This window comes from Diplotaxodon limnothrissa, linkage group LG5, assembly GCF_057381915.1.
Source record: "Diplotaxodon limnothrissa isolate DT_005_m linkage group LG5, D_limnothrissa_male_GT1.1, whole genome shotgun sequence".
Lineage (NCBI taxonomy): Eukaryota > Metazoa > Chordata > Actinopteri > Cichliformes > Cichlidae > Diplotaxodon > Diplotaxodon limnothrissa.
In genome coordinates this window covers 10,513,749-10,541,289 of record NC_140600.1, presented here as the reverse complement: position 1 = coordinate 10,541,289, position 27,541 = coordinate 10,513,749, and the positions used below count along the sequence as shown (strand labels likewise).

The 27,541-nt window shown below is 40.1% G+C and overlaps 1 protein-coding gene across 1 annotated transcript in view; it reads right to left on the bottom strand.

The window, feature by feature from the left end:
• Window positions 1-790: 790 nt before the first annotated feature.
• itpr1b (inositol 1,4,5-trisphosphate receptor, type 1b) overlaps window positions 791-27,541 on the bottom strand; it is a 79,617-nt gene continuing 52,866 nt past the window's right edge. The window contains exons 49-64 of the mRNA XM_085353789.1: window positions 26,610-26,810; window positions 25,052-25,162; window positions 24,596-24,691; window positions 24,391-24,525; window positions 23,896-24,003; window positions 22,749-22,980; window positions 19,255-19,377; window positions 11,786-11,961; window positions 11,337-11,501; window positions 11,044-11,233; window positions 10,646-10,738; window positions 9,693-9,841; window positions 8,550-8,715; window positions 6,691-6,851; window positions 2,246-2,407; window positions 791-877 (exon numbers count right to left, since the gene is read on the bottom strand). Of these exons, the coding sequence (XP_085209915.1) occupies window positions 791-877; window positions 2,246-2,407; window positions 6,691-6,851; window positions 8,550-8,715; window positions 9,693-9,841; window positions 10,646-10,738; window positions 11,044-11,233; window positions 11,337-11,501; window positions 11,786-11,961; window positions 19,255-19,377; window positions 22,749-22,980; window positions 23,896-24,003; window positions 24,391-24,525; window positions 24,596-24,691; window positions 25,052-25,162; window positions 26,610-26,810 (2,355 nt within the window). The remainder of the gene's footprint in view (window positions 878-2,245; window positions 2,408-6,690; window positions 6,852-8,549; window positions 8,716-9,692; window positions 9,842-10,645; window positions 10,739-11,043; window positions 11,234-11,336; window positions 11,502-11,785; window positions 11,962-19,254; window positions 19,378-22,748; window positions 22,981-23,895; window positions 24,004-24,390; window positions 24,526-24,595; window positions 24,692-25,051; window positions 25,163-26,609; window positions 26,811-27,541) is intronic.

Here is a 27,541-nt window from a genome sequence, read left to right as displayed (position 1 = left end):
TTAAATAAGAAAGCAAATATATCATAAAATTAGTTAGCGCTGAGATATGACACTGTTGGCTTTACACAGGTGAAAGTAAACTATCCGTATATATTGCTCTCAAACAATATGCTATCTATACTGAGTGCCGTTGCCCCTCAACAAGTACGCACATTTTCAAGAAATAAAAGAAGAAAGTAAAACTGAGAAGGCCAGCTTATTAAGTATTATCCCTATCTGTGTGTAAGTACAGGCAACCAACAGCTCTCTATTTTATCCAGAGACAAAACATCGGGCTGTGCTTTTAAATAAGACAAAAATGATGGAATTTCAACCCACACACCAATGAGGTTGCATATTTAAGTTAATATATTGCACAACATACAAAAATAAGACGTGTAATACTGCTCATTATTCTAGAAATATAAATAGAGAACAATAACATAAAAAAAAGAACAACAAATGGGACTATTCCCTCTTGTCCAGTCAGCTTTTTCCCCCCATTTCAAGTTCAACCAGTGAAGGCCTTGTGGTCAGAAATCCAAATGATTTCTACCTAGGAAACATTTGGCACCAGTTCTGACAGGCCTGAACAGAATGAGGTGGGTGAGTGTCACGTTCTAGAGTAACACATGCGTGGTGGGTAGAGCTACACATCGCCTTATGACTACCTATGTTACAGTGTTTCCCTACCGTTATAAGTTACACTCAGTGCAGTATACATTATGTGCAACCTCGGCGTGAGGAGTGCGCGCTCCACCTGGGCGCAAAGCCGACGCGGAGCTCCTTCAGGGCTGTGTGCCGGTCGACCTCACGCAGGCTGCTGAGGGTTGACGTTCATGTGCTGAGGGTGTCCCAAAAGGCCGATCCGCTGCTTCTGCTTCCTCTGCTCTGTCATCTGAGGGGAACAGAGAGGGCTCGTTTTGTTAAAAGAAGAAAAAAGAAAAAATTATTCCACCTTCTCTGCTCTGCAGTCTTAATCGATTCAGTCTTTCGTAGCACCTTATAGAAACTGACAAAATGCAGCAGCAAACTCTGCATGCAGCTCAACTGAAACACATTCTTCTGAAATCCTGCCAGCCTTGTCATCCACTTTGCTGTGTCTTCTGACGAAAGCAGCCGAATACAAACTACTAATCCTGAAACTCAGTCAAGAGAAATTTCAGAGATCAAGAGAAGCGCATGAGTCAAAACGCAGGTGCTAACCTTTATACGAGCAGGAACAAGAGAGGGTTTTCTGCTAAGAATTTACTTTAATTGACATAAAGTGGTGATTTGCACCTCGGCAGTGAAACACAACAATATTAAAAGTGAGAAGACAAAGTGGTCCTGTAATGAGTGTTCCAGCAGAAATAATTCTGCGCAGAGGGACGTGTTAGACAAAAATATCATTTAAAGTCAGACAGCAATAGCATGCTGTCCTTTTTGCGCTATAATTTGCTAATTATGGCAATCTTTTGAGTGACTCAACATGGAGAGCGCTCATGGCATAATTTTCACTCTCCGGTGAATAAACGTTGGTTTGTTCCTGAGAAAGTAAAGAGTTTAAATTCATCAAGCGAAGGAAAAGAAATCAAAGCAGGCTGTGCGAGCATTTGTGCGTTGCAGCGCGATGTGACAGACGTTCCTGTGCCCGTCATCGCTCTTGGAGGCACAATAATCATTTCCCCCACTGTCTGGGTCAAAATGTCTCTGAAACATTCACTTCCTCACAAATAGTTCTCATTTCGAGGGTAAAAGGCTTTTTACAATTCTGTTTACTAGAAACAGCAGACAATCGTCTGCAACAATCGTCTTGTTTTCCTGGATATGCAATACCAGCAGAACTGTATCCTTACACAACTTCTAGTGTGTCTGCTGAATGCAAAAAGTAAAATCTTTTACAGAATAACCAAACTGAACTGAAGTTTGGTTTAATAACGCACCGAAATAAGACAGATACAAAGAAAAAAGCTTAGCTAACGGGTCTATAATCCAGAGAAACAAAAATGTGCTTATAACTCAGTGATGAAAATAAAATCAGATTGAGAATCTCATGAGCGGTGCTGTGAACTATGACTCACCACCTTTTGCATTTAGAAAGCTTTGCATCTAAAGGGCAATGAGGAGCAAACAAACAAACAAAACTGAAAAAACGTCAGCTTTGCTCTTTACAAAAAGAAAAAGAAAAAAACCCCTCTAATGCTTCATGTTTTCTCCCCCTGACAAAGTGTCAGACATCAAAATCAGATTCTCGGTCTTTTGATCAACTTTAGCTCAAACCGACCTGTTCCTTGAGCTCGGTCAGCTGGCCTGAGAGGTTGGACACCAGTTTCATTGTGGACTCCAGTTTCTCCTGCAGATTTCTGATCTCATTTTGCTCCCCATCTGCGTCACTGCTGACCAAAGACATGGCCCGCATTCGTGGAAACCAGTCCAAGTTGTGCTCCTGGTAAACAGAAATTTGATTTGTTAGGAGAGGTATGAAGACACAATGAAATGTATTTATCACGTTCCCCGTGACTGCCTTCAGGGTGCTGGAACCTTTGCAATTTTCTAGGAAGTTTTTCACTTCTCATTCTAATTTTAACTCACCAGAACAAGCTTAAATGGCAAAAGGCCATATGAAATTTGTACTCCCCCCCCCCCCCCATCTAATGCCCAGTTTTAGTGTCTGGCTTGTGTGCAGTGATTTAAAGCTGACTCTAAAAGTGGAATCAAACTAATTAGAATGGGACTTTCCATATTAGAATCACATGGGATACGCAGGCATTCTTGAAATCACTCACACGAGGCAGCTCACTTGTTTGATCTGTTTCTATCACGCCTAATCTTAAAGAACAGACGATCACACTGGCAGGCGTACAGAAATTTTCTCATATGACTCCACATTCTTTGCATCATATACACAGATAAACACCGAGATCTCGAATGTTCTCATCACTACTTCAAAATGCTCTCTGAGATATATATATCTATATATATATATCTATATATATATATATATATCTATATATATATATATATATCTATATATATATATATCTATAGATCTATAGATCGATAGATCGATAGATCGATAGATAGATAGCAATACTAATATATAAAAAAAATAAAATGTTAATAATGTTATTTAGATGAAGCAGCATACAGAAAGGCATGTCATGTTCCTTAAATCAGCACAACGATCTGCCCTAATGCTGCATGAATGAAATGCAAGTGTGCGGCACTGCAGGCACTGTCCAGAAATCGTGCAGTGCCAAAGAACTGGGCTGAAAAAGTCCCCGCGTTTCAGTGGTCGATTTGGAGACATCGACGCAAGTGAGGTGGCCGTGCATACCGCAAACCAGCCCTGGGTCAGACGGCAGCCCGAGGGGGAATCACACAACACTAAAATAATGAGCAGCAAACAGTCATTCTGAAAGGAGGAGAGGACGGCTGTGAGCAAGTTCCACTTCCTGAATGCAAAGAGACAGAGGCTGTGTTTACTAGTTTACCTGCCTCCTCCCACTCTAACACGCACTTCTATATCTGAGGACAGCTACTGCAATATTTGGTACGTGTAAGAAATTAAATTAAATAAAAAGATACAAATGTGCCATTTTGATTATTGGAACGCTCCAGTTTCTCTAAGAAAGATTGTCATCTCTCGCTGACTGTCACAGATATAATAATTTGAAAACACCTTCCTGTTCCCAGACTCGGCTCTGCTTAAAAAAAACAAAAGCAAAACAAAACAAAAAAATCACCTAAACACGACAGAGGTCATTTCCCCCATTTGGATGTAGCCCGCAGGTTGCAGCCACACGTGTGTTTGTTTGACGACTTTATCACTTAACGGCCTAGCCTTCTTTCCATCCCCAGTGTTTACATATGAAAGCACTTCCAGTAAACTGAGAAGTGCAGGCATGACTTAAGAGTCTACAACGTGCTGGTTCAATGGAAATGACGGAAGTACATTTTTCATTATTAAAACCGCACGGGCCATGACAGAGAAACAGGATGCTGTGTGGTTAAAATAGCAACACAAAACGTCACAGTCATGCCACAAGCCACCTGATGAGCTGACGACCCACTCACTTTACAAATATGCAAATAAAGGCCCCCCCTTCTCCCCCCTCCCAGAATTATCACAGTCTTGAACGTTTACGGCAGCGGATGATTGGAAATAGAGCAAATAGAGCATGGGTGTCATTTTTTTTTAAGCGTCGGACATAATTAGAAGTAGGACAATGGGTGCAAACTGAGCATCGTCTTTTTTTACTGTTTTCTTTTTAACACCTTAGATATGACATTTCACCCAGAGCCCTCCACCATTGACGTCAGTCCCAGTCATTGTCAGAGTAGTCTGACTTCTACACCCCCTTATGTCCCGCTGCTTCTTCCACGTTAGTGCAGCATCAAAAAAATCGAAACACAGTGGGAGAGAGGCAGCTCAGATTGAAACACAAGAGCCTGAAAATATACCATCTGCTAATCAAATCACTGGTAAATACAGTGGAATATGTCTGTAATAAAAGAAAAGAAAAAACAAGAGCTAACAACTGAAAAAGCTATAACAAAATAATTCATTAATAACTCCTATTACTGTTGGCAGAAATTATATTCATTATTATTATTATTATTATTATCGTCATGCAACTTTTGTGCATTCAAATAAAGTTTAACACAGCAAGTATCCAAAAATTGGAGAAAAATCAGAAACCAGCACAGTTGAAATTAGCTGTATGTTGTATAAAAAAATAGATGTATGTATGACTGTACGATAATTTATTGGCACTACTGCACTCTACATTATTATGGTTTAAAAAATATGAATATTATTGTGAAGTTTTATTTAATGTAGATAACATTACATGTTTACTTACATTTTTTCATGCAGGATTTTTTTAATATCTAAAAAATAAGTTAAATAAGTTGTATGGTTTTCCGTCTGCCACCCAACCAAAAAATAAAACCAAAAAACTCCAATAAACCTCATCCCATTTTAAAAGCTGATAAAACGATATCCTTGCACACAACGTGACTCAATTTAACCTCTGTGAATGATTTACTGAATGCGTTTTATGACAGACGCTCTATGAATGATATACTCTTTGTAACGAGACACAAGGACACTTGCTGAGAGTTGATGTTAAGGATGACTGGGCACGCCAGCATCTTTCAAACAATGTGCAACTTCTTCTGTTTGGCTAAGACCCTTAACCCAGTCGGAATGAACCCTTGACAAACGTATTTTGGCTCAGTGGGAGTACACCGCTAATGAGCGAGAGGACAGGGAGTTAATCCCAAATCAGGTGGTTCCTCACAAGACTAAGGGTAGCAGATCAAGGCAAAAAGCAGGAAAGTGGGCTAAATGGCATCGAATGAGAAACTGGGTCAAAAACTGACAGCAGCACAAGTGCGTCAGGGGAGCAACCACTTCAGAAACAGGGGCTTTCCTGTGGCAGTTAAAATGCTTTCTAATTGCTCACAGACTACAGGTATGATGCAGCAATCAAAACAATCACTTTTCAGACCCTTTTATTTTTCTGAAAGGCACAATTCTACAGATATCCACTTGAATCACTTTCTCCGCTGGCTGTACATTTATCTGATTGGCATAAACACGAGCACTTGGAATTTGCTATCTTATAGTATTTTATGATAGCAAAGCCTTTGTTGGAACTAATAACAGTGATGACGTACTTTCTATACAACACATAGAAATATGCATTATGTCAGGATAGAAAAAAGTAAAATAAATAACCCAAGGTTTCAGTGTGTTTGCATGCCAAAGTGGCTGTCATGTGGTGATGTAAAGGGTGCATGCATGTGTGTTTAATGATTAAAACAATGCATGCCTCCTTCGGAGGATTAAAACCTTTTATGCCAATGGCAGACTGTGCCTGAATGTTAATTGTCCATTCATAAAATGGACTGATGTGATAATGCTTTGGAAGGATTCAAGGTCACAGAGGTAGGGATTACATAAAAGCAGAGCTGGTACACTAGAGCACACGAGGTGAAAAAAAATAAATATTACTGCCTGTCACAGTGCAGGAAGCGAAAAAGACTGCAGTAATCACTTCTGTCCGAACCCATATAAACCTTTACGCCTAGTCGAAGCGCCTACAGTGTTCTTCACGAGTGAAGGTTAACCTCAGTTAAGACCACAGCGGTAGCAGATACAGTGTTGCACCGTACGTTTTGCTAATGTAGGCTTTGAGGCACACCTGTAGCACTGAAGAAGATGAGCGAGAGCTCTATTTTGAGAGGAAGGCAGCTAGAAGAAAGTGAAAAACAAGTCGATTACAGAATTTCCGGAGTGTCTGTGAATTTGAAGGATATAAAAAAAAAGAAAAAAAGATTGACGATCAGGTAGATGTATCAGTCTGTAATATAAGTACCTAGTAGCTCAGTTCTTAATTAGTATCAACCCCAACAAAGCAGAAAGCAAATAGATGGAAATATACACTGTTGAAAAACAAATTTAAGTAAATTCATATTATTAGGAACTGGGACTCGCATACTACCTTACTGAAGTAGCTTTAGCAATAATTAAATTAACGTCTAAAGCAAAGAAAGAAAATATCCACAACGTACCTAATTAAAATAAAGGTCTTTCAACATCTTCTTTGGGGCTTTTTTTAACGCAACTGAAATCAAGACTCGGAAGACTTGCAGCTACACTAGTATTTACTCCAATAAGACCCTCATTAAACTAGTGCATGTCAGTGACAACATCCTTACCCGGATCATTTCAGCCACATAGCTCTCTGGGCCAGTGTACTCTGTTGAGTCCTTGACCTTCACCAGGACAATGAAGAACAAGTAGTGCCACATGTTGTGCTCAACTTTGATGTGCTCTTCAAAGGTGACCGTCTTGTTGTCAAACTTATCTCTTTCCAAACCTAAAAATAAATAAATAAATAAATAAATAAATAAATAAATAAATGACATAATTTCTCTCTCACACACACACACACACACACACACACACACACACACACGCACACACCAAATAATCTGTCCTCTTTACTTCTTAGGAAAAGTGAGGAAATAAATTTTCTTATGCAAGCCTGCATCATCATTTTTGTGACCTAAATAATGACAGATGATGATCTTTTTTTTTTTTTAAAGACAGGAAATGGGGGTATGAGGGAATGGGCAGACAAAACAAGCGAGCACAATTTCAACTTACTACTGATTATTTAGTTGAAATTACCCTCCTGACATAAAAAAAGAAGAAAAGAAGAAAAAAAAGTGGCGGTGCAGTGACAGATGAGGCCAGTGTCTGAGTATGTGTACTGTCTAACATGGTCAAGACCCATATGGTAACAGGAAGAAACACTCCTCCTCCACATCAGCACCTGCCATGACTAACCATTCATTCTGGGAAGAGGAGGCGTTTGGTTGTTTACCCAGAAGAAAAAAAAGAAGAAAGAAAAAAAGCCCCCATTTGAAAACAGACCTGATGTGAAGTTGCATCATAGCAGGAGCATGCTCATATGAGAGCTGAGAACAGGGCACTCGTTTGATTTCCCTTAATTTCATCATCATCATCCATTTGCATCGTTCACACCCGCAAAATTACCGAGTCTGTAGCGAAACGTGTTGCGTATTGACTGTAGCTTCGACTCGAATGGAACTAAAAAGGCATTTCCGCTTTTTCTTTTAAACTTGAAGAATGGAGTGCTACTAGTACATAGAAATGAGGGTTAAAAAGACAGGAAAAGAAGTGTCAAAGGTCATGAGTCATATTCCCATAATGCTGACATATTACAGCGTTTGCCGAGTAGGCAGAATGGCTCTAAAAGTAAAACTAGAATTACCACCTAGCTGTTGTAGGCCTCCTCCAACTAAACAAGTTTCCCTTCCCACCTTTGTTTGAATGTGTTTGAATTCTCACCAACTTCATCGACTCATTCCATTAGATATCAGTGTTTGTCATGGCAAGCCTCACCTTTGACACTAATTTCTAATTATTTCATTCAAAAGAGGTCCTAGATGTCAAGAAATTCAGTCCAAGCCTTCCTGATATACTAAATTGGGGATGCACATACATAAATTTCCTTGCCTTCATCATTTCAGCACTATTGGATGTGTAACTTTATTTATAAACTGAAGATAGCATGATGGACAAAGACAAAGACCCACAGTTTGGGCAGAACCTTCAGAATAAAAATATCACATCCAAAATAATGGCCCGTATTTATATAGCGCTTTACTAGTCCCTAAGGACCCCAAAGCGCCTTACATATCCAGTCACATCCACACACTGGATGAAAGAAAATGTTAAGCTGTGCGTTTAACTTTGTGTGAAAGAAGTGTGCTTTGAGTCCAGGTAACCATATGTTTGAAACTAACACAAGAGCAGGACTGATGTGAGGTCATGTAATGTTTCATAACCCAAATCTAATCAGTTCACACTGAAGTCTGTGAGAACACCAGCGAAACGTATAAATACCTCCCAAATTAAACAATTCTCACTTTCATGAGAATAGGACAGTAACCTTGAGCACAAATTAAAATGGGGCCATTGAAAGCATAAATAGCAGCACTTAAACAGTCTTAACTATTTTAAAAAGTTATTTTGCTTCTTTCCTCACCGCAAATAAAACATGTTGTCTTCAGAATTTCCTCTTTCTTCTGCTTCTCACTTCTCAGGTCAGCAAATGTGTCAATAATGACACCAAAGATGAGGTTAAGGACAATAATGATGACCATGAAGAAGAAGAGCAGGTCGTAGATAACCCTTGCTGCAAAAAGTGGTTCCTGTTGAAGCCAAAGAAATTGGGGGGGGGGGATTGAGACAGGCAATGAAAGCTCGCACGTTATGTCAGCCAATGAGAGCATTTTTCAGTTTAGAAGGTCAGTGAGGAGCAGAGAGAAAAAACAAACAAACACATGTTACTAAATCATTACTCACAGATGAAGCTGAACAAGTTTTCAAAGCAGTCTTACAAGTACAAGCACTGACCTGTGATTCTGAAAACTTCTAAGAGAATGCATAAAAATATTATGTCCTTTGAGAGGAGTGTATATACATATATAAGAACTAAGTTAACATATTGGTATGACTCAGTGCCCTTTTGCATGGGTACAATCCAGCTGTAAGGTTGTGTTTGGCAGGCTTCTGAACAACTGAAAACAGTTGTGACATCAATGCAAATGAGCAATAAGTTATATGAAGTTAATAAAAGTGTGAATGATTCATAATTCTTTGTGCCATCTTGTGGGTTGAGTTGCAGGTCTAATGCGTGGTCGTTACAAACTTGTCTTCATCCTGTGTGTTTTTGCTATGTTTGGAGCTTTGAAAACATCCTCCTTGTAAAGGACAACTTTCAATCACAGACTTTCAGACATACTGGACTCCTGATAAATGGACTGGTTCTTATATAGCGCTTTTCTACTCTACTGGAGCACTCAAAGTGCTTCGTATCCTCTACTACACTTATTACCTCATCCAACACATATTAAATTGACAGCATGTCTACTTTTACTTATAATGTTTAATATTAAATTCCTTATTACAAGACTAAATACACCTTTAAATATCTGTTATCTTCTCAATTTAGCTGAACTCGAGTTAGACTTATTGTGCATGGTAGGGGGATGTGCCAGTACGTCTCATCTGTGTTGCTAGACTTTAAAGTAAAAACAGGAAAACCGATATTTGGTCATTTTATGACTCTTCTTCACACCCTCAAAGGTGTGATCTCTCCTCATTGTTGGGTTCCTGTTTTTTATACCTCTTTGGATGGTTTCCGTAGGACGTCCCCGACACCTCCCCCACTCCTGAGGCCGTGGCTCAGTACTGTGACAATGCACATGAGCAAGGAATCGCACGTCCGCTCCTTGTCCTCAATCACTACCGCTGACGGCTGGATGGCAAGGGAAGCTACAAAGACACAGCGAAGTGTTACTGTAGGATCCTTTAAAGTTTACTCTGCATTTCTATCATCCAGCAAAAATACCTTTATATATGGTTTCAATAAAATAAGTGGCTACCTTACTTAAAGATTCAATTATATTACCAAAATAAATTAGGAGGTTTTAATGTGACTGAGGACATTCTTCAACTTCCCACACAAAGGCTAGTCACCAGACTACCCTAATTAGCCTGCCTGGTGATGACGGATGGGAAGCTCAGACAAGGTCAAGCTCCAGCAGTTTGAGGATTCGACATGGTTGGCCGATCAATTTAAAGGTGCTACGTGTTCACCTTTGAACGATGGCTTTATCCCAACAAGGTCGGATGGTTTGCAAAAACTCATTGTTTGCAGTTAGAGAGTCCCCGCACCATCCCTGGGTGGACCCATCGACCTGCTCTAATCTCTGACCTTTCAGCTATGGGCCCCTACATCAAGTCTTAGGCTTGGTACTGTGAGACCACAAAGTCTAAAGAGTCTAAACCCCTGGTGTATGACCCAGCTCCCTGAAAGCCCCCAGTTGGCCCAGTCAGTTTTAATCCCATGACCACCCAGTCGCCTAGATTTGTAGCTCGGTGGGACGAATCTCTTCTGGGCAAGTCAGAAATGTGTGAGAACATAAAGCCCTTCACACAAACACGTGCACCCAGCCTCGTGGAAAAATTCAAGAGATTCACAAACAAACATGGATTTACACTTAAAAAGAAACCTTCGACCCAAGCCTCCACCCCATGTACACGCACTCACATTTACCTTTCACTTTGTCAACCTACCATCCATCGTGGCCTCTGCTGAGCAGTTTTCTCCATTTTCTTTCTGACAAACTCCACCAGAGAGGAACTCTCCCACCATGCTGGCTCCATGCTCTGTTCAGTTGGGAACGGAAGAAATTATGCAAGTATCCAAACTATACAAGGTTCACATTTGAGAGTCAAACACTCATTTTTATGCAATGCATTTTTGTGGCGACGAATAGTGATAGTGTAGCTGGATGCTAAGAGCAAGTGAATGTACAAAGATCCTCCACACTTAATATTTTTCATCTTTGGTTTTTTTTAGTGATTCAGAATGAATGAGTAAAAACATTCCATGCGTTCTGGCATCTGGGTAAGGCATGACATGCATTTTGGTTCCAGCAAGGAAATGGCAAGAAGCCTGTATTTCAACTTACCGAGAGTTTTGTTGGGTATCCGGTCCACAGCCAAAATAAAGTCGTCCTTGAAGAAGATGTATCCCACAATAGAGAAGAGGTAGACGAGGATAAGCGCCAACACAGCTGTCAGAACAATTGAGCGGCCATTGCGGGTTACGCTCTTTATTACGTTCAGCAGGGTTTCTTCTCGGTAAACCAGGTCAAAGAGCTGGAAAGAACAAGGGTTTAGAGATGTGTGTGGAACATCTGGAACTGGGTTAAATCTCATATATGAAATGTGTATAGGATGAAGTATGTGTGAGCTCACATACTAGTAGACTGTAAAAGAAGACATGGACAAAGACCCCCAAGCTGCAGATAATCAAATAGAGCAGGTGGTACAAGAACTCGACATCCATAATCATGGCTGTGTATCCACGTGTAAAGGTTCCTCTGTTTCCAACGAAGCTCATCAGGAAGATGACCTTATTACATAACTGAAGAACAATGGAAAACACACAGCATGTATAATCAGTATGGTAAGGTTTGTTCAAAGGCAGTGCAAGAAGAATTTCAAACAGTCAATGTTCAGACTACTAAATATATAGTGCAAGTGCTGCATTGTCAGCGTAGTGTGGAATCTCCCTGACCTGATATACAAGATTTAAGATTTAATGAGTGACATTTGTATTAGCGGCTGTTTGAAGGCAAAATCTTGCTTGAACAGAGTCCGTGTTTCTGTACTGCATGAAAATTAAATGTCAGGTTCATGCCCACTTACATTAAAGCCTCCTAGTAGGAGCAATGTGGGCTCGAGGCCCACCGAGAAGATCAGGCGCAGGATGGTGGAGGCAATGAGTGCCCTGATACCGTGAGGCTGAGGCAGCACTATGACAATAGCCAGTGAAACCAGCATAGCCATCCACAGCAGGGCAGACAGATGGGGCTCCAGAGTGCCTGAGGATGAAGGAGACGTCATTAGGGCGAGATGAGAAAGCTTTCACTCAATCTTTTCCATCACAGCCAACTATTTTAAGTAGTTATTAATTCTTTTATCGAGTCAAATGATAATCCAGTCAGTCGGGAGTGAGGCAAGTCACACTCGCCAACATCGGTGCGCCATGACATAAATGCATCAGTTTATCTGTTTAAACATGAAAGCAGCTGTGTGATCGTTGCAGTGAAGCAAACACACAAGCCCTTTTCAACAAGGCCATCTTTCAGATGTATTCATTCATAAAAAAGCTTCAGGAAACAGAATAGTAAGCCTTTCATTTTTAGAGAAGGAACAAGAGTTGTTTGTGCTAACTGTGGTATCAGAACAATTGCTACATTGAACAAAACATTTGTGCCACTACATCAAAAAGTAAATGACACAAAGTGGACATCAGGTGAAAAGTTGAAGCTCACTTATTTTTAGTTGTGAATGTTGATGCCTTACAGAAATCTAACTCACATTTATTATTTGTTCTATATCAGTTAATGTGGTTCAGGAAAGCAGTATTATGAGCTCATGGTGCACTGGCATCACCCCATAATCTGATTTCTTCATGAAAACAAAAAACGAAAAACAACTTTTGTGTCAGGTTTGCTTTTCTCTGAGCAAGGACGAAGAGCACTTTCGATGTCTCCCTCCATTCCCGTCTTTCTGAAGCCTCCTTCTCGTCTCTCCGTGTATACCAATCACATGGCGGGTTGTTACATAACCTCCCACTGGCTAAAAATATACTTTGTTCCCGCCAAATGTATCAGCGATGCATCCCAGGTACTGCATCGTAACAGGCAGCCTGGGCGCTCAGACTTGGCAGCCATCCCAGACACAGCAGCTTTGACGTCACACACCTACTGTCTAAGGCCATTCATCTCTCTTACTTGCTTACTCTGCAGTTATAAGAAGAGAAGCGAGACTGACCTTCACATTGAACTACTTGCACTACACTTCACATATCCACATGGCTTGCATTGTTGACAGACAAAAACAATCCGTTTCTCCTCATATTATAGCAGCCACCTGTGACAGGGTGGAGGCTCTGGCAGTTTGACCACCTGACTCGGACCTCGTCATCGAGCTCCTCCACTTGTAGTTATTCCGGGTGTTTATTTTTAAGGCTTACACACTTCTGCTTGCTACTAGAAGTTTGCAACCACAGTTTCTCTCCAAACAAACCGCTTACAGCGAACCATCCACGGTCACTGTAAGTGAGGTTTTCAATAGTATTTAAGGGGATTCCATGTAGCTTAAGACAGTATGAAAGTGAGGCCTGCTATGTCTCAATGGCAAACTTGCAATAAACAACATTTCTGACCAATTTAGCTTCACTGGTAAAATTTGATATTTCTTTGCAAGAAGCTGGTTTTAATATTTAAATGAAGCATCTCAGCTGGTAAGAAAATAGGGCATGTTATGTTTTCATGCACGCATCTGTGTGGCGGTAAGCATTCACCATTTCACACTCATCCAGGCTGGAGAAACTGATCAGGAAGGCTAGCTCTGTGGTCGGCATGAAGCTGGACACTCTGGTGACAGTGGCAGAGAAAAGGACACTAAAAAAAACTGCTGGACATTATGAACAATGCTGGGCATCCTCTGCACACGGCCATTAACAACCAGAAGAGTCTGTTCAGTGACAGGTTGCTTCTCCCCAAGACAAGAACTAACAGACTTAAAAACTCCTTTGTCCCACACGCCATCAGACTGTTTAACTCCTCTCTGCAGGGGAGAGGGAGGGGAAACAGGAGGACAAAGGAGGGGGGAACAACTAAGCTGTAGTGCCTCTTCACTTCACTGTGCAATACCTTTTGTGCAATACTTTTGTTAATAGTCAATGGTGCAATAGACCTCAATACTTTAAATGTGCAATTCACTTGTATTTTTATTTATTCTATTTATCCCCTTCGTATATTTTATCTGTGTATATATATATATATATATATATATATATATATATATATATATATATATATATATATATATATATATATATATATATATATATATATATATATATATATATATATATATATATATATATATATGTGTGTGTGTGTGTGTGTGTGTGTATATATATATATTATTTTCTGTAACTTCTGTCGGTGCTGTGCTTTTGGAGACCGAATTTCCCAGAGGAACCCACCCGAGGGATAAATAAAGTTTTATCTTATCTTATCTCTTAAATGCCTAAATCACCTAATTTTGCAGTGAGTGGTGTATCCTGGAATGAACCTCTAAGCTCTCAGAAGGCCTTTAACACTGAAAACCACATCAGGTTTCTGAAGCTAAGCTAACAACCTCTTTTTTTGTCTGCTCTACACCACTGCAAGGAAGTTCAAACAAAAGGGACCTCGCCGTTTGACCCCAGACAGAACAATTGAAAGTTTATGCGAAAAACAATGTGCGTCTTCTCTTTGCACTGGAACAATGGAGGCCTTAACGGCTGAGGCTTTTCGCGTCCCCACAAATATTGCCCTGAAGCAGAACTGAGAAAAAAAACGGAAGGGAATAAGAGACGGCAAATCAAAAAGAAAACTGAAACTTCACACAAAAACATGCTCAGGTCTGCTTATTCCTTTGGCTTGTGAAGAATCTCCTGTAATCACTCAGAATCTCTGTTTGAATGAATATTCAGTCTTTGAAGTTACAACTTGTGACCAAACACCAGACAGAGTTTTCCCTACCCCTAAATTTAGAAATGAAAGCCTCGTGACAGCCCAGACTGATCTGGGATTATAATCATTTGGGGAAGAAGGTCAAATCTGGAGATCTCAGGGATAATAACTTTTTATGTCCACATCCTTGTTGGTTAAAAGAAAAGGAGTGTATTTAATGTATTTTAAATGAAGATCAATATTCATTACGCTGGTTTGTTTTGGGTTTTTTTCCCACTTTTTTGTCCTTTTTACTCAATACATTCAATTGTTTGTAGGCATTAAACTGACATATATTCTTCAGGGTGATTACTTCATACTTTGTAGTGCCAAAATCTACACTTTAGGCACAAGAGACACGACAGCTTTAGAGCAAATCAATTAAATCAGCAGAGCACTGAATTTCTGTAGGTGCTTATATGCTTACATAATTTCCATAGTTGTGAACACGGGGTTAAGTAAATGCATGATGGATGATGGACTTTGGTTGACATAACAAAACCTAACCATAACCCATGTCAGAAACTGATAGGGCATGAATGGAGCATCACTCTGAAGACACTTTTTGCTAAAAACAAAAGAGAAGAAAAAAAAAACTGTTTGGAAACACGTTTAAATCTAATCAGCGTCGGCAAACGGTGACTCTAAAAGAAGGATGGCACACAGAAAATACCGATGTTAAGGAATGAATAACACCATCTGTAGTTTCAGTATCAAAATGAATGGCCTCAGTTTTTAAATTCTGGCTAAGATTGGATCTCAGTTTGGTTTTGTAAAAACATAAATGCTTCTAGATGCCTTGTAGCATTTGTTGTGTAGTTCTGGTTTTGTGGGGTGGGGGTGTGTGTATCAATCACAAAGTCCGCTCTCGTCTTAACCCTCTCCAGGCAGACGTTGCAGATTTGCAACAGTTAAAACAACAACCTGATTACCCCACATACATATTTTATGAGGTTTTTTTACTCAGAAGTACCACTGCAGGACTTGGTTGTGCATTAGCAACAAAAAACTTAATTTGAGCCTGAGAGGGTTAAAGTTGTGACCCCTGCTGTCTGGCTGTATCAAAATGCAGAGGTCCGTTTCAGAAAATGGGTTTAGTGAAACTGAGAGATGACGATCCACTGGGTTTTTTGTTTCAGACAGAGCTAAATAAAACTCTGGGTTACTCATCAGTTATTAATGGAGTCTGAATCCACCTGTTCCTTGGCAGGTTTTCTTCAACAAACACAGAGTTTCTTTGCGATGTCTTCCCTTTTCCTAGTCTGAAGCAGCTGTGTGAAACTTGATTGGTTTCCTCATTGATACAAAAACTTTAACACCAAGTGCATGTCTTTATAAACATCAAGCTGTTACCACAGAATTGCTTTAAAATGACAGCTTTTATGAAGAATCGGCCACCAATGTGATGACAAATGCTGCTGACCAATTTTTAGCTGTGAATACAACCTTTAAATCTTCCTTCTTTATAGCTCTGCAGATATCACTGAATCATACTGTCACAGTCTGGCGAGGGCAGACTGTATGAATTGAAAAAGGACCCAAAATGCAGACTCCAAGGAACAGGGAACAAAACTTGAATGTTAACAAAAAGCGAGCCGTTTAATATGGCTGGGAAAAAAGGTACAAACAAAGGGCAAGGCAAACTGAAGCAAAATTAACAAACCTAAACTGGGAAATCTAAACAAACAATAAGAAAAACCTAGACAAGAAACTTGGAAGCATGGCATAGGAAACATGGCGTGGACAACAGACGACCTGACAATCACACACTGAAAACAGAGGACTTAAATACACAGGAGGTGATTAGGGGAAGTGGAGACACATGAGGAAACAGCTGGCACACATGAACATAATGACGTCACAGTGGGAGAGTAAAACTGAACATGATGAACACAGAACACCAGACCTCTTCACAATAAAACAGGAAACATAATGAGACATAGACATGACAACCCGAACTTGACAACGTAAGACACAGACATGAAACGCATGAAGAGCAGGGGAGATTTAACATGGTTGGAAACACGAGGGGAAAATAATAACTAGAAACACTTAGGCATAATAATACAAACTTGATAACATAAGACACGCAGCATGAAACACGAAGGGTGAGGGGAAGCTTAAATACAGGGGAAGAAAACACAAGGAGTCTAATAACCAAATGAACTTAGATAACCTAATGAACAAAATAAACTCAAACTTAAAACGCTGGGTCAAGAGACCCAGGACCATGACACATACACCAGAGCTTACTTTACTGATAACCGTTTAGATAAAACATGTCTGTGAGAAGACAATGATCAGTCATCAGTGTCATTTGTCATGTGAGCACATGTGAAACAGCTTTATCACAGTTAGCAAGTCATGTTGTGTGTGAGTGAAGGACACTGTGGTGCAGTCTTCCACTTTAATAGGGAAACTTTATGATTTCTGTCATAATGTGTTCTGATAGCATTTCATGCTCAACTACGTTCACACTTATACATACAGTCATTTTGATCAATAAATAATAGCATAATAGCGCTTGGTGTTGAACTAAACACTAAATACTAAAATTCACTATGACTGGCATTGATGCAGTAGTTTGCACTTTCTCTGCGCAAGAAGCAGCAAGAAGGCTCCTGGGTGAAATCTCGTGTCATGTTTTCCCTGTGCTGCGTGGGACCTCTCTGGGTACTGCCTCCCACAGTCTACAGACATTCATGTTCAGTTCATTTGTGATTGTAAATTGACCTTAAAAAATGGTTTGTACTGTAAAGCATTATGAGTTCGCTTTTACATTTAAAACTTCATTTAAAACAGATCACTGCTTGGACAAATATTTATCAGTTGTAAAGCAAGACATCTGCCATTTGAAATCTTGCTGTATGTGTCCCTGACGTGATTCTGGCTTTTTAAGGTGGTCACAGTATTAATAGTCTGGGTGAATCTATCACATACCATAATTACCAGAAGTCACGCAAAGAGAGAAAAAAAAAAAAGACCTCAGAGGAAAAGAAGTGCAAAATCAATATTTTATGACACCACTGCAGTTCAAGATCCAGCTCTTCAACCGGGATTGCATTCTCTTCACAGCTGTAGCGATGCTCACACCTCCCCAACTTTGGTTAGGGAGGTGTGAGGCTACACCCAAACCACAAGCACGGGAACATACAGCATTCTGTAAGGTCCTTTAAAGCTATGCACTCACAATTCCTTTAATCTGATCAAGTACTGGCTGCAACTGTGGAAATGAATATTAAAAAGGTCTAAACATAGAGCATTTCGTAAAGGATGTGAAAATTGGGACGCAAATCAACAAGCCAGACACCCCTCATACATCTCTGAACAGCAGCCAGATCTCAAATAGATTTTAGTTTTTTTGTTTTTACTTCAGATTAAAAGACAGAAAATAAGCAAATGTGACATTATGTAATTTTTTGAGACATTGGACAGCTAAAGGTATTTAATTGTTGCTGCAGATATCCACATTCCTTGGTAGATGCTAATATAACCAAGAGTTGCTAACATTAATCAGATTTCTGATAACACTAGTTTTTCCACTTCTAACATCTGTGACTCCAGCACACACAACACCTTTTTTAATTGCTCTGTGCCAGTAACAGAAACTTGGTGAAGGAAAAAATAAACTATTGCATTTCTCTGCATATATCAAAAAGATTCCTGCCATAACTTTACAGGCTAATCTACACTTTTTAGATCACAGTTTGCCTCGAGTGGTCGAGGACTACTTTCTGTGAGCTGGAAGGTCTAAATATGCTGAGGTGTTGCGATACACCTGATCATAAAATGAAGAAATTGAAGAGTAAACACTCAGTTTCTTTCCTGTTCTTTTTAACCAGGTCTCTGATAACACACATGTTGCACTCTCTGCATCCCGCCCCACCCCTGATCTCAGCAGTAATGCTTGTGTCACTCACTCCCATTTCCTGTGTTGTAGTAGTCACACTCATTGTGTTAACCACAGTGCACACACACACACACACACACACACACACACACACACACACACACACACGCACGTACACACACACACACGCAAATAACAATCAGGGCATAAGCAATCTGTTATTCTCAAGTGTTAAAGTTGTAAGTTGTAAGACGAAGGGTCTGTCATGGTGTCCACATGTGTAATCTTCAGCTCAGGCACGAGAATATAAGCAGCCATGAACTGAGACATGCTAACAGGATGTTCACATAAAACAAAACTCTGTTTATCTGTCTACAAGCTGTAGATTTCTCATAATGCTGCTTCAAATTGACCTACACAGCAAAGCTTATCTCACATTTCACCTCGGACACTTCTGCTACAGCACACCACCTCTACTGCTGGGTGTTCGACCATAAGCAGCTCCGAGGATCGAGTCGATGAATCGTTTCTACTGTTAGTAGCCATACACTATGAACCAGATGGCAGTACCTACACAGAATATTTACAATATTTGTTCTGTGTTTAAGAATATTATAGCATGATCTCAGCTGCAGAAAGACTTTTTGTTTGTGTGTTTTAAACTCTGATCCAAAAGAAAACTGACAGAAGTCATCTTAACAGGGCAATGGCAATGACTGGGTATCATATACAGAGAAAGACTGAGAGTGACTGACCTCCACGGATGCCTTCCAGAGGGTAGAAGAAGGCCACGAGGAGGTTCATGAGCACAGCCAGGTTGAAGGAGATGCTGCTCCAGAATGACATGTTCCTGGAGCACCAGTACAGGATGGGCTGGGCTAGAGGACAGCATAGTGAAGCACATTAACACAGATGGCTATGCTAAAGCACTCAGATGTAGTGCGTACATGTTTGTACTCCAAAAACTGTCCAGTGTTTCAGACCAACCAAGTTTCACTTTCAATACCTTTGAGTCAAAGCTGAAAAAAAAGATTTATACAGATAACCAACTTTGCACCAACCCTAAATTACATGAACTGCTTGAACTCTCTCTGTCGCTGTCGACAAACACTGAGCATGGCAACTATAAAACTGGTGCCATTAATAGTTTCTTTCGTAAAGCCAATTCCAGCTACTCCCTTGTCACAAGTGGCAACCACAGCGAGCAGCTCTGCTTCTTTGGTTTAGAAGAACCAAAACTCGCTGAGTGAATACTCTGGATATTTGATTTGGTTAGTAAATTTGGTGTGAAACACAGTCAAACAAGTCAGAATGCGAGTGTGTACATTTACTGCTAACATAACCACCTAAACAGAATAATCTGGGACACCTCAAATCCATTTAAGTACTCAAAAATCACACACATTTCACATTTGAAAAAGGAAAAAAATACCCTCAAAAAAGCCCAAACAAACTTGGGACTCTGTGGAAAATGTAAACAAAAGAATGCAACAATCTGCAAATCATTTAAACAATAAGCATCTGAATAGAATTTCAAATTATGATTCATCAGACCACAGGACATTTTTCACTTCTGCTCAGACCATCCCGAATTACCTAAGGCACACAGCAGATACTAGTGTTTTGCTCAGTTTATTTTATTTGATGTTGTTGCACGGTAGTATGAACATTTGGAATTTTTGGATGCTGAATGTTTTCTGAAGTATCGCCGAGGCTTTCAAGTGATTTACACCTGTAGGTTTTCACACTGTCCCTTGTTTTCAGGGATTTCTCTGGATTCTCAACATTTTTATGATTTATCATAGATGATGAAATCTGGAAATTCTCCTCAGTTTTCCAAATCATTATAACCTCTGTGCACTGCTGCATTTAGTGACCCAGTAATTTACTGACAATCTGCTCATCAACCAAACTACTTCCACACATAGACATACTATTTCAAAGTTGGTGAATCCTTTTAAATTTGCCGTATTTCTGCTTTATATGTCCTAAAGCCTCACTGAAGTTTAGGATCGGAGTTATTTTGAAGGTGAAATCAGAGTCACATGTTTCAGTCAGGTGTGGGTGGGGGCTCGGTTTTATTCAACGAATGGGGATTTATCAAAGTCTGACTTTCATACATTTAGGGAAGTGATTCACAGCACGAAAAGGAAAAGAAGTGTGTTTGCAAAACCTAACTTAAAAGTCTGAGCACCAGACTTTGTGTAAAAAGAAGAAAAGGTCATATGCAAGGTCACAACTGAACTGCAAGTAACATCCGAGCAATTAAAGGCGACGCATCGGCTTATGTTCATGTTAATGAATGCACCAAAAACAATAGTGTGTGTGTGTGTGTGTGTGTGTGTGTGTGTGTGTGTGTGTGTGTGTGTGTGTGTGTGTGTGTGTGTGTGTGTGTGTGTGCGTAAACAGATCAAGGGGAAAGCCACTGATCTTCAAAAACAACACTGCTACTGGTTTGACAAATAAGACCTTGCACAGAACCTTTGTTATAAACGAGAATCTTTGCATTTGGAAAAAGGACAGCACGACATCTCAGCAGCCGAACTTTATATGTGAAGCATGGTGATGTCAGCGTCCTGTTTTGGGCCGGGTTTTGCTCAATCGAAGCACAGGTTAACAAATAGCTTCTTAGTCTTAACACTTAATATGCGGTTTGTGCTAAAGCGTTGAAGTTTAAATAATAATGCAAATTATTTTGCTGTTGATTCTTTTTGTTTATTTTCCATTTTAGACAGCGACAGAGTTTTTTTTGGAAACAGGGTTTCGCACTAAACGCTTTTCCTCTTTTGAGTAAAAACAACTTGCACGCACATATTTGCCCGCACACTCACACAGACACAGCATATTAGACCTTGGTCAGGAGATCAGTATCGTGGCTAATGCCATTTTGAGGTCGGCTATTCATTAGAAAAGAAGAACTGTGGGTGGGGACTTTTGGCAACAGAAGTCACTATATTGATGACAAGCGGTTAGCACCAGTGGAACAGCACAGTCTCCAGCTGTGCTGATTCATTCACATAGGAAAGAGGCTGGTCTCTTCATATTTTTTTTTCCACATTATAGGCTAACGCTGTCTCTTCTGGCCTGACCGTATGACGAACCACAACCTTTTCTTTAACCAGCAAAGACAAACAAAAGCAAAAACTGGCAGAGTCAGGTAGGCAGTCGTCAGGAACCGGACCTGACCTTAAAGGGAAAGTCAAAGTAGTGCTATTGAGTGCATAACTAAAATAACTTAAGATTAATGAACAACAAAAGATTAAAGTGAAAATGACATCAGGGCTGAGTTTTTAATGCTTTGCCTTTGTGTCCTGTTCCTGCTTTCTTTTAGCCCAGCTTTGATTGATGTCAATGTGAGAATAACCTTACAGCTGGTATGCAGGTAAAGTACATCAAACCATTAATCCCATTATGTTGGGAAGTTGAGGCTTTTAGTTTCCAGAAAAACAAAATACAGGAACCTGAACATTGTAATATCACAGCAGTATACTTTTGTTTTTATCGAGATTAGAAGATGTGATAATATCACAACATTGGGAGCTATATGCTGTATGCTTTGCTACTAATATTTATTATTAACAAACCAACTCAGTGATTACAGTGCAATTTAAATATAAGCAGCTTATAAAAGTTTACATGCTCTCTCGACTTTCATCTCTCCAGGGTTCAGCATTTTGGCAGCCTCTTTCAGACGTGGACCCTCATCACAACATGTCTCTATGGGTCAACTTTATTCTGCTACCAAGAAAGAACCGTTCTTGCAAAACTTTGAACCAAACTCATTTTTGAGTTTTTGTGTTTTCTTCGTGTTTGTGCGAAGTAGGTCCAATTTACTCTGATGCAACAGATCTTGTAATGCTGCTGCAGCTAATCTCTGACAGATCAGTGGTTAGCACAATTCAAAGTTGAAGCTATGAGTGAGACCTGTCTGAGGGTACAATATAGCTGTGAGGTTCTGTCTGCTGATAAAACATTTGAAAACCCCCATAAATGCTGTGGTAGTTGAGGCCTTTATATTCTTTATTGGGATATGCGTTTTTGTAATAATGTTATATGTGGAGGACACATTTGGAGTAATCCTACTAGAGTGAGAGGGAGGGAAACTTTGTGCTTATCCCTCATGCCAATATGTAAAACATAACCTGTATGCAGTGTATGTGTCAGAAAGGGGCTTGGGGCCTGGAGGGATGCAAGAAGAAAGAGCGTAAACCAGGCACTAGTTCATAAAGAGTTGAGGAGAAAGACGCACAGGGAACGGTGTTTGTGTTACCAGTAGCCTCTTGAGTACCTCGCAGCTTCTTCTGCCAATTCATCTCATTGAAGAGATCCTCAGAGCGCAGGAAGAAGTCATTGATCTTGCTACCTTGCTCATCTCGCTCTGTGGTGTAGTATACACGCAGCTTGGACTCTTGAGTGAGGAACTCGCAGATGTTGGGCACAGGGAAGACGATCTGCTCCATTGTGCGATCCAGCCGCACAATCTGGACACCAAACAGAGCAACAGTCACCGATCAAAACATCTGTGACTGCAGCAGGTAAATAATTCCTTATTCTTTTCTTATATGAAAACAGTTTGTATCCTTAAAGAAGTCAAGATTATTGTAGTTATAGTAAAAAGAAACTGAAAACTAAAACAATACTGTGGAAAAAAAAAAGATTTTATGAGCTAAACAAAATAAATAAAAAACAGTTTTATTTATTAGTTTGGCAAAATCTATCATAACTTGACTGACGAGGCTTTGATGGATAAGTTTATTGAGACTAAAACCAAAAAAAAAATAAATCTAAAACACTGAAGCTAATAAAAATTAAAGTAAATCTAAACATTTTCAAACAATATGAACTAAACTGAAACAAGCAAACCCACTCTGGAAACTCGCTGAAGCTGAACTGAACTAAAAGCAAAAAGTAAAAATAGTGGTTATATTTTTTAAAATGAAAAATATAACCACCATGACACCTCTGATTCAAATGGACTGCCTGGCATAAACTGCTCTTTAGAGGAAAAAAACAAAAACAGGGTTGTTTTCTTTCCAAAAGCAGCTCATGAACTGAACCAACAACTTGAGCTTGGAATACTGCCAGCAATCTGCATTCCTCTTACTCATCAAGTGCACCAAACATGCCAAAGGTACTCGTCATTCTGTCACACGACACAAAGAAACACAAAAACAAGCCAAGAAAAAAAAAGTATCACATGCTCCAAGTCAATAGTTAGGCCAAAACATGTCACAGTCCCCTTAAACCAACACTGGCATCTTGCAACAGAGATGTTAGATAGAGTTCATCCAGAAATAAAACTGTGGGAAAATGATGAATTGAAAATAAAATACAAGACAGACGGCAGCAGGTGAACATTAGCGGAGTTTATTTACGACATGGAGCCAGACACTGACCTCAATCTGAGCGGTGTGTTTAGCATAGAACTCCAGGGCCTCGTCGCCCTCGCCATATGTCCCTCCTGGCTTTAACATAGCTTGCAGCTCCTTGTTGTGGCGGGCTAACTGAAAACAGATGATTGACAGACACTCGTCACAAGTGTTACTTCCAGCATGTCAAAAAGGTTGGGCAACACTGCTTGTATTTAGGTTAACTCTACATGATACTTTTCCTTTTTTTGAATGTGTCAGCTTTCATTCCCCAGCAAGGTTGCAGGGTGGGGCTGTTTAGCCCCATGATTAAGATAAGATAAGATAAGATTACCGTCATTCCACTAATTGATTGTATAAACAGGCCCTCTGTTACCGAGCAGCCCACAGCCTGAAAGCTTTCAAAGAGGAAATGATTATAAAATGAAAAGTATCATGTGTTTTCAGGAGTTACTGGAAATCCACTGGTCTTATTTGCTCATGGTGTGTTCCCCTTTCCACACCTATTTTATAGCGGCTTACTTGATGTGCCAAGATGTAGATGTTATGACCAACATTGCGTGGAGACGCGGAGTGCTCCTCCTCTCCATCCTCACCCTCCTGCGGCTCCTCAACCTCTATCTCTCCCTGCATGTAGGCCTTTTTGATCACCTCCACCTGCAGAAAAAGTTGACTGTCATAACAGCACCTGCTTGTTACTATGCAACTGTTTGCACTGCACACATACCAGCTCTTTAGGTCTCATGTTATACAGTATCCTCTCGGCATTCTCGCTGTCATGGCGACTCTCCATAATTGCAAGAAGCAGCTTGGAGGCATTATTCTGGGCAAAAGATGACAAGAGACAGATTGGCTTTTTTACCTGCTTGTCAGCATTCCAGACTTCCAGAGACAGTAAATCAAATGCAAGTGTTCTTTCACGCTTTACTTATGCAATTTGTGATGGAGCACAGGAAAAACCCGTGCTGGCCAGCCCTGATTTTGGGTAGCTGATTCTACTTTCAGCTACTGTCAGTGAAACTGCAATTCCATGAATTTGAATGTTGTATCTAAAGCTTTTGACACTGTAATGACACAACTACCACATTACTTCTCCTACAGACATGTAACACCTGCATAATCAAATCAAATAACACCTTTTAGACGGATTACTAAAAGTATCACACCACTTCAGAACACTCACTTTGAGTTCCAACACCAGATCCATCCTCTTCTTGCCAAGGGGGTTGATGTCATTCAGGATGAGAGCAATGATGATGTCAATGCCATTGCACTCATGTGTGGCAATGCAGTTCTAAGGAGCAAAGAAAAAGAAATGGCAAAACACAAGCTTGACAGTAGTTCTGGGTTAAAAGAATGTTTAATCTCTGCTGTTGGTGTTTTTCATGATATAATCAGTAAAACCAGCAGGACAGCAGACCAATTGTTTTTTCTTTAGCAGTAATAAGATAAGAGTCTGATCCATTTTCCTGTAAGTCAAGCTCTTCTCTTTTTTCTGCATCTATTATTTGTACTTATGCACACTTACAAATAAAGATTTTAATAAGTGCGAGATGGACGAATTGGAGGGTTTTATGTCTGAAATGGCAAATTTGATAGTGCATCACAAATTCATGCAATGTGACAGCTGTCACAAACCTACAGCCAGTTATAAGGTGCCAACTTCAAAGACAACATTAACCGGGTCTCTCAACAGATTACGTATTCACTAAGAAAGTGGAATTACAAGAAGAGGAAACAACAGTAAGTTATCCAAGAAATCTGGAACCATCTATCAGGTGGTATCTAGAAAACAACCAGCACCATTCTGAAGGCGGGAGTGGCAACATTATTTACATCTCATATGTTCTTTGAAGGAATTCTCACTCTAATTTCAGGGACTGTAAATTTCACGCAGTGTTATAAAACACTCAATTAAGTTTCTTAATCTTTATTTAACCAGGAAGTGAAACTACTGAGATTAAGAATCACTTTTCTGAGAGCGTCATGGGCAGAGGGTACGATCAACATCCTGGAGAAAACAGGTGGGATGACAAAAAAAAGGGCATAAAAAACAAACAAACAAAAACAAAACAACTTTGTTCCAGATTTCATTTGAAGCCAGATTGCCCTCAGGTTTTTATTCCCGGCACGGTAAGGTAGTGACGAGGCAGGTCACATATCATAAATACTGGCCACGTTTCGGAGGCTTCACACTCATAAATCACACGAGCTGTCAAACATGTACCACACCTCAGAACTGAACAATAAGTGTGGAAGCCAAATGGTTTGGAGTGACTTGATACAATTTTACAAACAGGACATGCAAAGCACAAATAAAAAGAATTCCAGCACTTGTTCCCGTTTATTCTCTCTTTGTGAACAAAACGCTGTATTTAGTCTGGCAATGCCCCTCTGGCACTGTGTAAAGGAACTGGAATCAATTCAAACAGAGACTGTATTTAGCCAGTTGCTTGTTTAGTCATGCCAGTTTCACACTTGTTATAAAAATGACCTCACAGCGGCAGGAACAGAGGGTGCCGCCATCATGTGAGAAGACTACTAACCTATGCCAAAGAACAAACAGAGGCGTCCTACCCGGAGTAGGCTGGTGTTAGCGTGCTTAGGAAAGACAAGAGCCTGACACATTCCTGACTACAGAGAACTCAAACAAAACTAGCATCACGATCACAGCCGGTCATCGATTTGATAGCTACAGAATATAAAAAGCTCATCTTGCACACAGGTGTACAGTGTGTTACCTGGTTCTCGTGGCAGGGGCCTTGGCAGTATTCAGTAAGGCTCTCCACAGTCTGGTTGATAAGTCCTACATTCTTCTCATTGATGTAAAGTCCCAGAAGCCCCAGTCCTCCTGTGGTGCTGCCACAGATGCAGTCCAAGAACTGAAGAGTCTCACACACCAGATTATAGTTGTTCTTGTTATTCTGGTTGCGTAGAAAATTCTACAGAAGGACAACATGAAAATAAACACTCAACATGGAATCTTTCTTTACTTGGACTCATCTCATCAAAAACTTTAAAAGCCCCTGTAGGGAAACATAAACACTTTGTTAACAGTTAGTCACAAAATTAAAATATATGTGATGTGGCATGAGGTAAAACCAAGAGATTTAATATGAGATGATTCACGAGAGTGTTGGAATCTGCAGAGATGGTTGGCAAAAGAGAAATTCCTCTACTTAGGTAATCTAAACCATTTTCTCTTTCTCGCTGACGTAAGAACTAAATATAAAAAGTCGTGATGGCTTTTCCAAACCTACTGTATACGGCAGCAAGACAATTACTGCAGTGACGTCTTTGGAAAGAACACAAACATCTCAGTGAACTGATCATCTGTGCAGCGAGGCTAGCGGTAAATCAATATCTGGCTCCTACACAGGTTCAGAATGGGAGAGACAGCACAGAGCCAACCAGCATTTAATGAAGGCCTGTCCCAGTTTGGAGTGCAAGAATCAGTGCAAGCAGGAAGTTTTCTGTCTGGGCTGCCGGAGCTAGCCACTACCAAACACGAGCACACTCATCATAGTGAAACCAGACCAGCACATACAAGACTGTGTCAGGAAGTTCTGCAACTGGTGCCTATTTTCAACAGTTTCATTTCTGTATAAGATGGTGTGATGACTGAAATTCAGAACACGGGACAGAAAAAGTTAACCCTGCTCCCATCAGCCCA